The sequence below is a fragment of the Amblyomma maculatum genome, chromosome 8 (genome assembly GCF_055883805.1).
Source record: "Amblyomma maculatum isolate TAMU_Amacu chromosome 8, ASM5588380v1, whole genome shotgun sequence".
NCBI lineage: Eukaryota > Metazoa > Arthropoda > Arachnida > Ixodida > Ixodidae > Amblyomma > Amblyomma maculatum.
The window spans coordinates 96,712,422-96,724,816 of NC_139351.1; the positions used below are offsets into that span (position 1 = coordinate 96,712,422).

Sequence of the window (12,395 nt, forward strand, 5' to 3'; positions counted from 1 at the left end):
TCTCAACTGTCAGGTTATCCCCTTCCCCCTTTGAGCTTGATATAACGAAGTTCGATTAGTATGCGCATCAGTGAGCTACACATGTTGGTTGATCACTAACTCAAATCGTCCTGAATAGTGAACTTTCTAACACCAGGGACAGAACGACTTTCAGGACGACCTTCAGGGGTCAATTGGGGAAAGTTGGAGCCACAGAAACACACAGAGTGTTGCTGCATCTATGCAGAGTGTCGTAGTGCAACAAATACAGGCAAGCTCGTCTGCCAACGATTACCCTTATAAGTTGCCAAGCAATGCGATTGCAGACAACAACAAGGCCGCAGCATCCACAATCCTACTTGAAGAGATAATTCCATAAAATATTTTACCAGGGAAATGAAGAGAGTCTGAGAAACTGTATCTGTCAGACTTGCTTCTAGCGCTCGTTTATTCTTGCGCGTAAAACATTGCTGCGATTTTTAATGGTGTGGCGAGTTGACTAAAAGCACCACGTATCCTTCAATCACCTTAAAACACACAAACATACTTTCGGGCTTTGTCGCACCTTCACTAGAAGAAAACTAAAACACCTACACTGAAGCATTAGGCCTTACTGCAAAGACAGTGATTCCTGACTTAGCAGAATGACAAATGTGCCAAACACGTGGTGCTAAAAGACGGATCGCCAGAGTAAAAAAAAGTGATAGTCAAGACATTAAAAAACATGTTTAAGAACTTTAAAATAGAGCTAAGAAAAGAACTCTTGCTTTAGTGATCTGAAAGAAATAGTCCATGCTACAGTTAGTTACAATAGTTAAAAAAGCATCCCTAGAATCCCCAAACTGCACAATACTTAAACTTATGGCTCTGCAATTTCATACCGCGCTGACCATTGCTTACACTACATGAAAATTAAATAAAACTATACGAGAGCCAAAGGTGACCAAAGCACAGTAGAAAAAAAAGGCTGTTGGCGACGTAGAGAAAAATGAAAAAAGCTTCCTGGTGTAAGAGGAAAGAAGAAATAAGCAGATAACAAAGAAACAAAAATTAGGGAGTCTAAAGAACACACAAAAAAAAGCAAGAAAGGATATGCCCCACTGAAGAAAAAAAATCCAGTAAGAAAGCACAAAGAGTGTTAAGCAAACTGCACAATGAAAAATAAACAAAGTGGAGTTCTGGCTAGATGAACAAAAGCTACCAGAATAAATGAATGAAAACTGCCAAAAAATGGTGCCTGCAACACAGGCAAGAAAATAAAATCAAGGGAGATTGAGTGAAAAAAGCAATGCAAAATAACACACTCAGGAGGTACAGTGAACTGCATCCATAAGAAAAGAGAAAAAGAAGATCAAAAGAGAGGAGGAGGCTGAAAAGATGAAATAAAAAGGAAGACATTGGAAAAAGAGGAAGAATGGATAGATGGCAAGAACAAAGAGAACTGAGGGGAGGTGGAAAAAAGAAGGAAGGGGAAGAAAGAAGGAAGGAAAAGCTGAGGGAGAAAATAATGAATAGAGAAGTGGAAAGGTGAACAAGAGGAAAATGAAACCAAAGAGGCCCACAAAAGACAGGAAAGAAGGATCCATAATAAGAGAAGAGATAAGTGGAGGGAATTGGGGGAATAAGAGAATGGAAAGGAGGGGAAAAAGAGGGGAATCAGGTGAACAGGAAGTGCTGTGGCAAGGAGGAGACGCTGATGTAAAGGACAGAGTGCAAAATGAAGGGGAGGGGGGGGGGGGGGGGTTGGGAAAAAATAAAGGAGGAACTGAAAGGAAGTGGAAAGGACCCTTGGGATATACTTTTGCAAACACACAAAAAAAAAAAGGAGAAAAGATGAGCTTGCTTCATGAAACAAAGATCATCTTAGGCTGAATAAAGAGAGAACTTTGAAGGACAAATAAGAATGAATATAAATGAAGCACGACAGCAAAAGTCTCAAAAAAGCATCATGACTGGAACCAGCCCCTTTCTTAATGCTTCCAGCCAGACTCAATGCAAGAGGTGCCAATGACCTTGGGGCCATAAACCTTCACTTGAATTATGCAAAAACTGGACTGCGCGTGAACCGAGGCTAGAACGAACGAGCTGATAGACAAGGTAGATCCATCCTCGAAAGTATGCAGCCCAAAAGATTTGCTTCCGGGCCATATATCGCATGGATCGTCATGCATTGCCAGTGTTCCAAACCTCTTTCAAGGTCAGTGCGACGCCCGTCCACACCAAACATCTCTAGCCCTCATAATTGAGTGTGTGCCTTAGGTGATGTCATAATTCAAACTTTCAAGCTGGGCTTCTTGTCCCATATTACCATGCTCTTAGTTATTTATCTACTTCCAGCTACGACATGAACTAGTTTCTAACCTTTGCCTTATGCTTTAAGCCCAGTTAGCTGAGCATTTGAAAAAAAAAAATTGTGATGTACCAGGTTGTACTGACACCTCGAAAAACTGTGTCGCACTACAGCTGCCCAGAGTAGCACATGCATTACACAGCGTTCCAAGAAAACCCACATAAGTGTATGCCGGGAGACAAGACCTTGTCTAATGATGCATATACATATGACCTGCATCGTTATGGGAGAAACGCACTGGTAAACACCCCTTGCACTGAGTGAGGCTGGTTGAAGTGGCCACAAGTAAGCTCTTCATCCAAACCAGTTGCAATGCTCCTGTCCGAAATTTGACCTCGCCTTTATTTCTGGCTCCACGCTGATGTAATCGAGTCGCGTCACATCTTGGGAACTGTTACATACAGCTCGCTCCTATTTCATTTCGCTACCCTAAGAGCTTCGCAAGAATTTCAAAATTATTTCAAAATCAGACCGTAGCACTCAGCCAATATAATCATGTACCAAACTACTGCAGTACACTTTGTTCACAACCAAGTTTATGCTATGCTTCAAGCCCAGATCACTGTTGTAAGGCATCTTACAGTTTGAGAAAATTCCCTCACACCTCAAAAACTTGTGACTATCACGCAGGAGAACCAAATTGATTTGCTACAATGTGAATGGCACTTGGCAACCATGCGGAGGCCATTTGTTAACTCGGGCCATTGCACAGTTCCAAAATTTTTGCCGGCCTGCGGAATTCTAAATTAACATAGTTTTACTGAATACTGACCCTGATGCCACATAGAGCCTTTGCAATTGAAAACAATGAAAAGCGACCAAGCAACAGGAAATGAAGCAAGCTCTAAAGAATACGGAGAAAGTGAAATAATATAGGGGACATTGAAGTGAGGGGAAAATGGGGGGAAGGAAAGAAGGAGGGCGGGGGCAACGGGAGGAAGATGAGGGGATGGGAGAGGCAAGGGGGGTCAAGGGTCACGTCCCCCGTCGCCGCCGGACGTACCGTCCTCGTCGGTGCGCATGACAACTTGCGGAGAGGCGGGCCCGTCGCCAACGGCCGTGCCGGCGAGGACCCAGATGCGGTACTCCGTCCACTTGTCCAGTCCCGTGACCGTGTGTGACAGCTCGGCGGGTCCCTTGAGCGCCTCGTAGGGCGCTGCCCCGGGAGCCGCGTCAGCGCGGATGTACTTCACTTTGTAGTAGGTGATGGCGCCGTTGTGCAGCTCCCGCGGAGGGGGCTCCCAGCTGATGCGCAGCGAGCGCGAGTCAAGAGCGACCGCGCGCACCTGCTGCGGTGGAGCGCCCGGCACTGCGTGATGCGCCCGGGGGTTGAGGAGGGTGAGGGGAAGGCACAAAGGGGCGGGCAATGTGTGACGCAGTGGGTACACAGTAAGGCAGTGCGAAGGCAGAAGAGGAGGCTGTGTGCACTGGACGCGTGCGGCGGTGGAAAGAAGCCAGGAGGTGATGAAACAGGTGGCGACGAATGATGGCCGCAGGAACTGCCTTCTCAACCTCTCATGAGTGAAATGAACTTCGACACTCAGTTCCGAGTCTCTAGCAATCAGGGGCATTAATGTGTTCTAAAAAGCTGAGTAGGGACTGATGTCTAATGGTACAACAAGATGTAAAAAAAAAAAAAAGAGAGAGAGAGAGAGAGAGAGAAGGAACGCAACTGCAACGCAAGGTGGAAAGAACTGGTAAGTTACAAGCCCTTTTAATTGCAGTTTTCGCGTGCCTTTGCATTCTTTTCTTTTTGGTAGTTTTCACAAGTCTTAGGTACCTTTTGCACTTTTGCCTTTGTCACAGACGGCAGAAGCTGGGCAAGCTGCAGAAGTGCACGAATTTGTTTAAGCATAGCTACGAGGACAAGACGACAGATTCACTTCAGGGCTCCAAAAGATCCTACACACTAGAAATATTATGCTGCACTCATACAAACGCCAAGTCAGTTTTCTTTTCTTTTTTTTTTTTTTTAACATGCCGCGGATGTGGCTGAAGAGTGGTTCATTTGCTGCCATCCCCGATCTGTCAAAATGACCCCCAGCCTTTTTGGTTGTGCATAACAGACAGTTTAAAACTTGGCATAGCTACAACCAGCCATTGCTGGTCAAAAGACAGATTATGCTGGACATGTGAGTTTCAAAAGTACCTTTGACTTGCTTCAACGGAAAGCTCTTAAGAGGCTGCTTCAACACATTGGAGAATGGAATGATTAAAAAAGAAAGTGCACTGAACTTCAAGTGACCTTTTCACACTTGGTTCCTTGCTGCTCTGGAAGAGAGCTAGTGAAGCTAAAGTTCTCATATTTACACCCCTTAAGAAACAGTGTACAGCCTTCTACTTAGTTCATTTGCAACTTAAAGTGCACAAAGTTAAGTACACGAGAAAGATTAGCTGTAATACATAGAACAAGTAGCTTCAAACTGTCATTTTGTGAAGAGGAAATACATTGACGCGGTCAAACACTTGCCTTCCAATGACAGCAAGACGAAGCGCGCACCTGCGTGGCACACTCACCGTACTGATCCGTCCGCACAGGCAGGGGTGGTGTAGCAGCGCCCTCTCCCGCGCGAGAGCGGGCCGCCAGCCAGATGTAGTACACAGTGTCCGGGTACAGTCCCTCGAGGAGGAAGCTCTGGCCATCGGGCAGGGCGCGCTGTTCCTGCTGCTGAGTGAACGTGTCGTTCCAGTAGAGCTCGTATCCGAGCACCGTCTCGGCCGGGTCCAGGGGCCGCGTCCAGTTCAGCTGGATGGCCGTCGGCGACACCGCCACCGCCTTCAGGTTGCGCGGCTGGCTCGGCACTGCCCGGCAGAGGTAGAAGACCGTCAAGGATGGGTAGGGGACGTCGACTAAACTTTCAGGCAGTGCCCAATGAGTCCTTTTGCACGGACCTTACAGTGGCAGGCAATACTAACTCCAAACATGAGTCGAAGTAGTTTTGCTCGAAGCATGGCCCATATTGATGGCACTTCATCAACAGTGGATCAGAAATTAGTTTAGTGTCGGCTTCAAATCACCTTTGCTGCCATCGGACGCACTGCCGTCACGTCCACATGCAGTGGCAAATGCAAAACATTTGCCTTTTCTGGTTGTCCCGAAGCAAGAAAATTCAGAAGTACAAGATTGCAAAAAACGTCGGAGAATATGTCTTCTTGGGCTTCGATAGTGTCGTGACTTTAGGCACAGAAGAATTCACTGTGCACCGCACGCGGGTGGCCTAGCTAACCCTAAACACACATGCAAGCAACTGCAACAGCAAACATTAAATGCAACGAGGCCGGGCTACTTTGGCTTTGGCACGATTTGGCTTTGACCGGCCGCTTAGCTGATGATGCAGTGCAGCAGCTGATGGTGATGCTGGCGATTACGACGCAGCTGCAGATTCTTGCATCAGCAGAAGCCACTCATCAGGATATATCAGGAGATATCAGGAGGACATATTAGGAGATATCAGGATATATAGGGTAGAGGTCGTACCATCAGAAAGTTCAGCAAAAAAAATCGGGAGTCTCCTAGGTGTACCAAGAGGGTTAGGAGGCATGCGTCACACAGTTTTATTCCTCCAAACCTCCGTAATTTGCTCTAGATAAGCCTAGGAGTGCTTACCGCCCTGCTGGGTCTTAACCTGCACAGGCGAGGAGAAGGGGCCAGGGCCACGGCTAGTGAAGGCTTGCACTCGGATGGTGTAGATGGTCTGCGGGGTCAGGTTGCTGATGGTCGTGAGCTGGTTGTTGTCGACCGTCTGCGCACTCCATGACTGCGTCGGGATGCTGGGTTGGGTGGTGTAGTATACGTTGTAGCCCTGCGATAACGCAACGAAGGAGTGTGGGGAATCAAGAATGTGGCAGACTCCATACAGCACACGTTCCCCTATCTGCACTCTGCAAAGGGAAGAGATTTAATCAAGATATAAACTTCATCCCCTTTCCTTCACTACTGGATAACATGCATTTTCTTCTTCCTTGCCTTCGGTAGGCTCAAGATCTAAGCTTGCAATACCGACCAATGTCGATATGTGGTATAATGCAATATACTTATTTGAAGAGTGAAGCCGATTCAAAGCAAACAAAATCAGCAAGATAATACAAGATAACGCCCTCATTATTACAAAGAGACCCCTATTGTCGAACGCAGAGCTTTTATAGGCTAGAACAGACAGAAAAACAAAATGAAGCCGTTATGACCACTAATGTTTCCTCACTACTTCGAAAGGCATTTGACGATTTGAAATGGGACCACTTATAAAGCAGAAAAGCATCACCAAACAACCTACAGAGTGGCTGCTGCTACTTACCATCACCTGCCCATTTGGCTCCTTCGGGGGATCCCACTGCACGACCACCGTGCTAGAACTCAAGGTTCGCGCTTGGAGATTGCGGGGGGCGCTGCCGGGTTCTGAAAAAAAAGAAAAAGAAAGGTTGAAAGAAGTAATTTGAGAAACTGTGACTCCGCTATTCTCCACTTTGGTAGGAAATCATCATCAAAATAGCAACGCAGGCAACACTTTCACTGTAGTATGTATAAAGCTTCCAGTCCTACTTGTATGCGTGCCTTTAATCGCTGTTAATAAAAGATGACCCTTTTAATACGTGCCTGAGGTGTGAAGAAATGAAACGTGCTTTGTGAGTTTTTAAAGGGCCAAAATTAAAATGTTTCTTGGCTGTACAACCTAAAACACAATGCTGAATTCAGGGAGCAAGTATCTGCAACCTATCATTGTCTTCGACAGACGGCATAATCCTCAAAGAGTTTTCACTCGCCAAAGCAATTTTTTTTGTTTCACACTTCCAAAGCACCTATATCAGCACTTTAAAAGATTTAATCAACATCAATAAAGCATTGATTACAAATTTGAGTAGTGCAGCTGAGGATTAAATACGTATCTCTTTATATTAAATCTAAAATTCTTAATCACACCCAAGCATTTGAGCTCTGGGTATATCCTGCAAATATTTCTGCACCTGTAAAACTAACAAAATGAAAAGAGAACAAAAAGCTTTTGATATACACCTTAAATTACTTTCTGTCCATAAACCTAGGGAGGTGACAGTGGCCTGAAGGCAACATTGGAGAGAAAAAGAACTGTATTTTGTAAGCTAGAAGCTTGGAGAAATGGGCACAACTGCAGTGTTAATCATGAAAAAAGTGCAGAAAGCTCATGACACCAGTCTACCAAGGGCTGCATGCCGAAGTCATCATCCCCAACTAAAAAAGAAAAAAAAAGAAAACAAGAATGGCATGAAACTTGGATAGGAATTAACCAGAGGATGACATTTGTAACACTTGAAAGAAAATTTACATTTACGACTTCAGCTTTTGCATTTATATCCACGAATTTGCTTCATGACTCGTAAACAAATGGGACATGTATCTAGGAAAAGCAAATGGGACAAGAAAAGAGGGAGAATAAAAATTAAGGAGAAAGGAAGAATAAAAATTAAGGAAAGAGGAAGAGTAAAAATTAATGAAATAGGAAGAATAAAATTAAGGCAAGGAAAAATTAAAAAGGTAAGAACACCACAAAATTAAGGGAAATTAAAAGAAGCAAGGACAACTGCAAGCCAAAGCTTCCCCATTTCCTTTACACGAGGAAATTTCAACAGATGCCAAAAACTACACTAGAACAGGCTCGAGCTTAGAAGAATGATGGAGGAAAGAAGAAGACACAGGTTCAGGGGAAACTTAGGAAGCAGGCAAGGATTGGAGAGGACAAGCTAGATCACAAAGCTGAGCAAAAGGCGGCTAAGGTAGAAAGGCCATTTTATGTCTTACTGCGGAACATTATTGTGTTATCACAACATACTGCCAACAAACTTACACTGGAAAGGTTAGGGAGTCATGGGGAATTATAGGAATTGGCTAAACAAATGGTCTTCAGGTAACAGTTATTTGTTAACAAACCACAGAAATCGAAGGGCAATGTTAAGAAAAAAAAAGAGTGGTATTGGCAAAAGACAGCCCAGCAGTTCACTATTAAAGATGTCGGATGCTGCCATTCACATCCCTGCTTGCACTAAGCAAGCTGGCTGCCATTTTTCAGCAGCCATATAAGCAGCATGTTTTACCCAGTGACGGACAAAACAAAGCAAATGATTTTCCACCACTTAAGATTATGCTGCATTTCGATTTAGCCTGAAAGACTTTGTCATGACACTTTCACAACCCAGCTGAGTTCAAGGACAGGACGCTGCTGTCTGGACCACTAACCCAACGTGACTACTAGATGTCTCTATCATGGTCAAACGTGATGCCCTTTATTTAACGTTACTCTTCACAAGGTAAAAACTAAACATGCAAATACAAAAATCAAAATGAATTACCTTCTAACCTTAAACAGAATCTGGTGTCAACACCGCAGCAACGCATTGAGTAAGATTGAGACCACTCGAAATAGGCCACGGTGCTCTGTGCAGTGTTTATGCTGTGTCTCAACGGGTTAACTTAAGACCGACGCTGACCGAACCTTCAGTGAAAAGAGCAGCAGAAAGCAACACTGCAAAGGAATTGCGCACATCTAGCCATGAAGCACGTAATACATGGGAGCAGCAAAAGATACTCCTGTGTCATGCAAGCACTTAGTGGCCGGGAGTATCAGCAAAGCTTCGTATGCAAGCAAGTCCCTCCTTTGCCCTGCTCTTGCCATGCATTCAGGCCCCACCCACACAGCTGAAAACTCGTATAATCCTCAATTACAATGCAGTCAATTCATAAATAGGGAAGATGTTTAGGGAATGGGGAAATTGGGAGCTGCCAATTTGTAGCAAAATAGTGGGGAATTTTGGAGCAACCATGTCCCCAATTTATAATAGCAGCAATGATTTGAGAGAGGACGCCATTGGCGTTCCCCATCCATGAGCAAAAGGAATGGGATCTGGGAATTGGGAAGCCACAGGGGAAGTTGTGGGGAGGCTGAGAAATGTGAGAAAAGCATCAGGCTCAAGCAGCGCTAACACTTACTGCTCCCTCCAGCCAGATCCGCTGATGTTTAGGGAAGAGGGGCGAGGGAGAAGAACAACAAGGCAGCCAATGAGAAGTAGTTTGGTCAGCGGAGAAGCAATGGGTAAGGGCACAGAGAGGCAAAGAGCAAAGAGGAAAAAAAAAAAAAAAAAGATGTGGTCATTAATACGACGGCACACACAAAAGCACATAAGCAGAAGCACTTCACACTGCAGCGGCAGCGAGAGCAGCAGCAGCAGCCCGAGACGCACAACGAGCACTGGCTAACACTAGCTAAGCACTGGCTCTACACACAACGAGCACTGGCTAAAATCATATGTCAGGGTCCTCCCACAGGTGTGGCGATTGTGTATCTCCACTTTGGAATGCTGGGACAAAAATACAAATCTTCGCAGACCTAATAATGCATCTTCACCTCTAATGCTTCAACTGCTTTTGGGAGGTGATGATGATGATGGTCGATTTCAATGACGCAAGGGCGTCTCAGGTCAAAGCGTGCCAAAACTGGGAGGTCGGATTTACAGAAACAACAACTCTACCCTGTTGATTAGGGGTTTTCACATGAATTAAAAGATTTTATGTGAAGGCAACCACAAACACTACTTCTGAACACTCCAGACCATTACATAGCCAACTGATACAGGCAGTTCAACCTCCCAAACAACTCAGTGTTGCAATGCTTATAAAAGGGTGCCAAAGTAATTTTTAAACACAGTGAGTTGAAGCTATCATTTGACGTGTTTTCACCCTAGAACATGAATATCAGCACAATAAAGACAAAGCTACAAGGTAACCCCTTGAACTCTGAAGAAATGTCACCGGCTGCCACACCCACAAAGTAGTAGATGACACATGCTTCTGCACATCGTGACCGAGTCCACTCCGACTACAATCTCCACAGATACCCCGAGGTACTTGTAATTTCCCCATATGATTCCGAGCCTCCAATCTTCCGAAATGCCGCTATCAACTCGGGCAATAGCAGTAGCGACGCGATGCCGAAAAGCAAACAATGTCCAACAGTGTCACACACCGCAAGGCAGTAACACGTGTGCTTGGTTGTGATGGCTTTGGCGCAGCAATAAAACCCATGGAAACAAAAAAAAATCTAGCATGAGAAAGCGATACATCAGCCTTGCAACAAGACAAAAACACATAGTAGGTCAAATGTGTTTCAGCTAGAGGACAAATGCAGGAAGGAAAGGAGCAATGGTTGCACTCCTGCAATCCTTTCTATTATATTGCTTTCCTTGCGGATCCCTGCAGACAGTAGTGATCCCTGCAACAGCTGCGAATGAAGTGCTAAAAACGAAACCAGAGATGCATGCCCCTTTAACTGCGCCGGTTTGCAGTAAGCTATAGATGCAAGCTTGTGGGCGGGATTTCGTTAAATTAAGCATTTAAATCGCGTGGCTCGCATGAAAAACCTGGCTTCGCTTTCTGAACCACAACATTCATTAAAACAGGTTACAGCTAAAATAAATGTGACACAGTGGATACCCGACCACATTTTGAGGAGCGAGCGCTCTTTTGCACAGAGCTCCAATAATGGCCTCAGACACAGGTTTTCCTTCTTCCCTCACTTCAACAGCAATAACGACCACGTGACTCTGTGTTATCCTTAGGCAGGCGTGTGTCTCGACATTACTGAGAGCAGATGTGGTTTGAAATGCAAGTCGCAAAATGACAACTGGAATAAACCAGGGAGTGTAGTGTAGTTTCCCTTGCTAACCAGCTGCGAAGCCTCTCTCCAAGTTGCTACACGAATAGTGACCACTAAGGCAGGGCTGGAGAAAGAAAAATTTTAACTAATCGTGTCACTAACAGGACACGTCATTAAGGAATTTACTGTGGCAACTTGTGGCAAGTAATATCATAGGCATCACCTGGTGAGTTAAGCGCTAAAGCCTACAGCAGCATGCATTTGGTTCATCTGCTATGGAGTCATCTAAGCCACTGAGTTTTTAATCAACAGGCTGCAAGCTTCACACCACCACTCAAGACATTTTGAACATTATCTCGATTGTGTTTGTGTTGGCAATGACAGATTGCTAGCTTTTCGCGGCAGAGTTGGTTACAATATCAACAAATTCCAGTTCTCTAAAGAACTGGCAGAGAACGCTGGCCTTTGTGCCTAAACAAGCCAACCTGTTTCCCCCGTCGTAACGGTGACTGGAACGCTGGGGGAGCCCCGGCCCAGGTCGTTGACGGCGATGACGTAGAACTCGTACTCTGTGTACGGACTGAGGTCCCGCACGTGGTGGAACGGCGTGGTGATGCCGCTCGTCTCGCTGTACTCGCGGTTGGCCTGGCGCGGCTTGTACTGCACCACGTAGTAGCGGATGTTGTCCGAGCCGCTGCCCTCGTACGTCCACGACAGCCGGACGGAGGTGGCCGTCACATCGGACACAGCGAGATTGCTGGGCGACCGGGGCAGCGCTGCCGGAGTGAAGGAAACGGGACAAAGGCAGCTCAAACAAAAACCAAGATCCAGCTAATGTCCTGTCCCCGATAGAGTGCCTGTTCCCTTTAAGGGTGGTGAAAAACAAAAACCAAGATCCAGCTAATGTCCTGTCCCCAATAGAGTGCCTGTTCCCTTTAAGGGTGGTGTACTGGCCACAATTTTTAACCACAAAAAGTATGCATTCCTTGAAAACTCTAGGATTAATGATGCAAAAAGGTCCTGCACACTCAAAAGATTTACGACAAATGCACCACCTTTCCAGTCTCGTCGCTAGAACCAAATCTTTCTACTGTTTCACACGTCTGCAGTTTGCGCGGACATTTTTCCAGAACTCAACGGTGTGCCTTCGACCTTACCTTGGACGAGCACTTGCGAGACATGCTCGATGCTGCCGAGCGTCGAACCGGCCACGCACGTGTAGTTGGCCGACTCGCGCACATTCTCCAACACGAGCACGTTGCGGCCCACAGGCACCTCGCTCTCGGGGGTCAGGTCAACGGGGCCCTTGCGCCAGCGCACGTACGGCATGGGCGAACCAACGGCCACGCAGGTCAGGTTCAGCGTGGCGCCTGGTGACACCTCGTACGTCGACTCGGGTGGGATCGAGAAGTAGGGTGGCACCCGACGCACTGCAGCAACAGAGG

The 12,395-nt window shown here is 45.9% G+C and overlaps 1 protein-coding gene across 4 annotated transcripts in view; it reads right to left on the reverse strand.

Annotated features, from left to right (window-relative positions):
• Positions 1–12,395, reverse strand: part of Lar (tyrosine-protein phosphatase Lar) — a 761,776-nt gene that overhangs the window by 49,455 nt on the left and 699,926 nt on the right. For 3 of the 4 annotated variants that reach the window (XM_084576898.1, XM_084576897.1, XM_084576899.1), the window contains 6 exons: positions 12,108–12,380; positions 11,436–11,726; positions 6,625–6,725; positions 5,937–6,132; positions 4,847–5,131; positions 3,333–3,638 (listed from right to left, as the gene is read on the reverse strand). In XM_084576898.1, coding sequence (XP_084433024.1) covers positions 3,333–3,638; positions 4,847–5,131; positions 5,937–6,132; positions 6,625–6,725; positions 11,436–11,726; positions 12,108–12,380 — 1,452 coding nt within the window. The remainder of the gene's footprint in view (positions 1–3,332; positions 3,639–4,846; positions 5,132–5,936; positions 6,133–6,624; positions 6,726–11,435; positions 11,727–12,107; positions 12,381–12,395) is intronic. The other variant, XM_084576900.1, reaches the window with a different exon arrangement.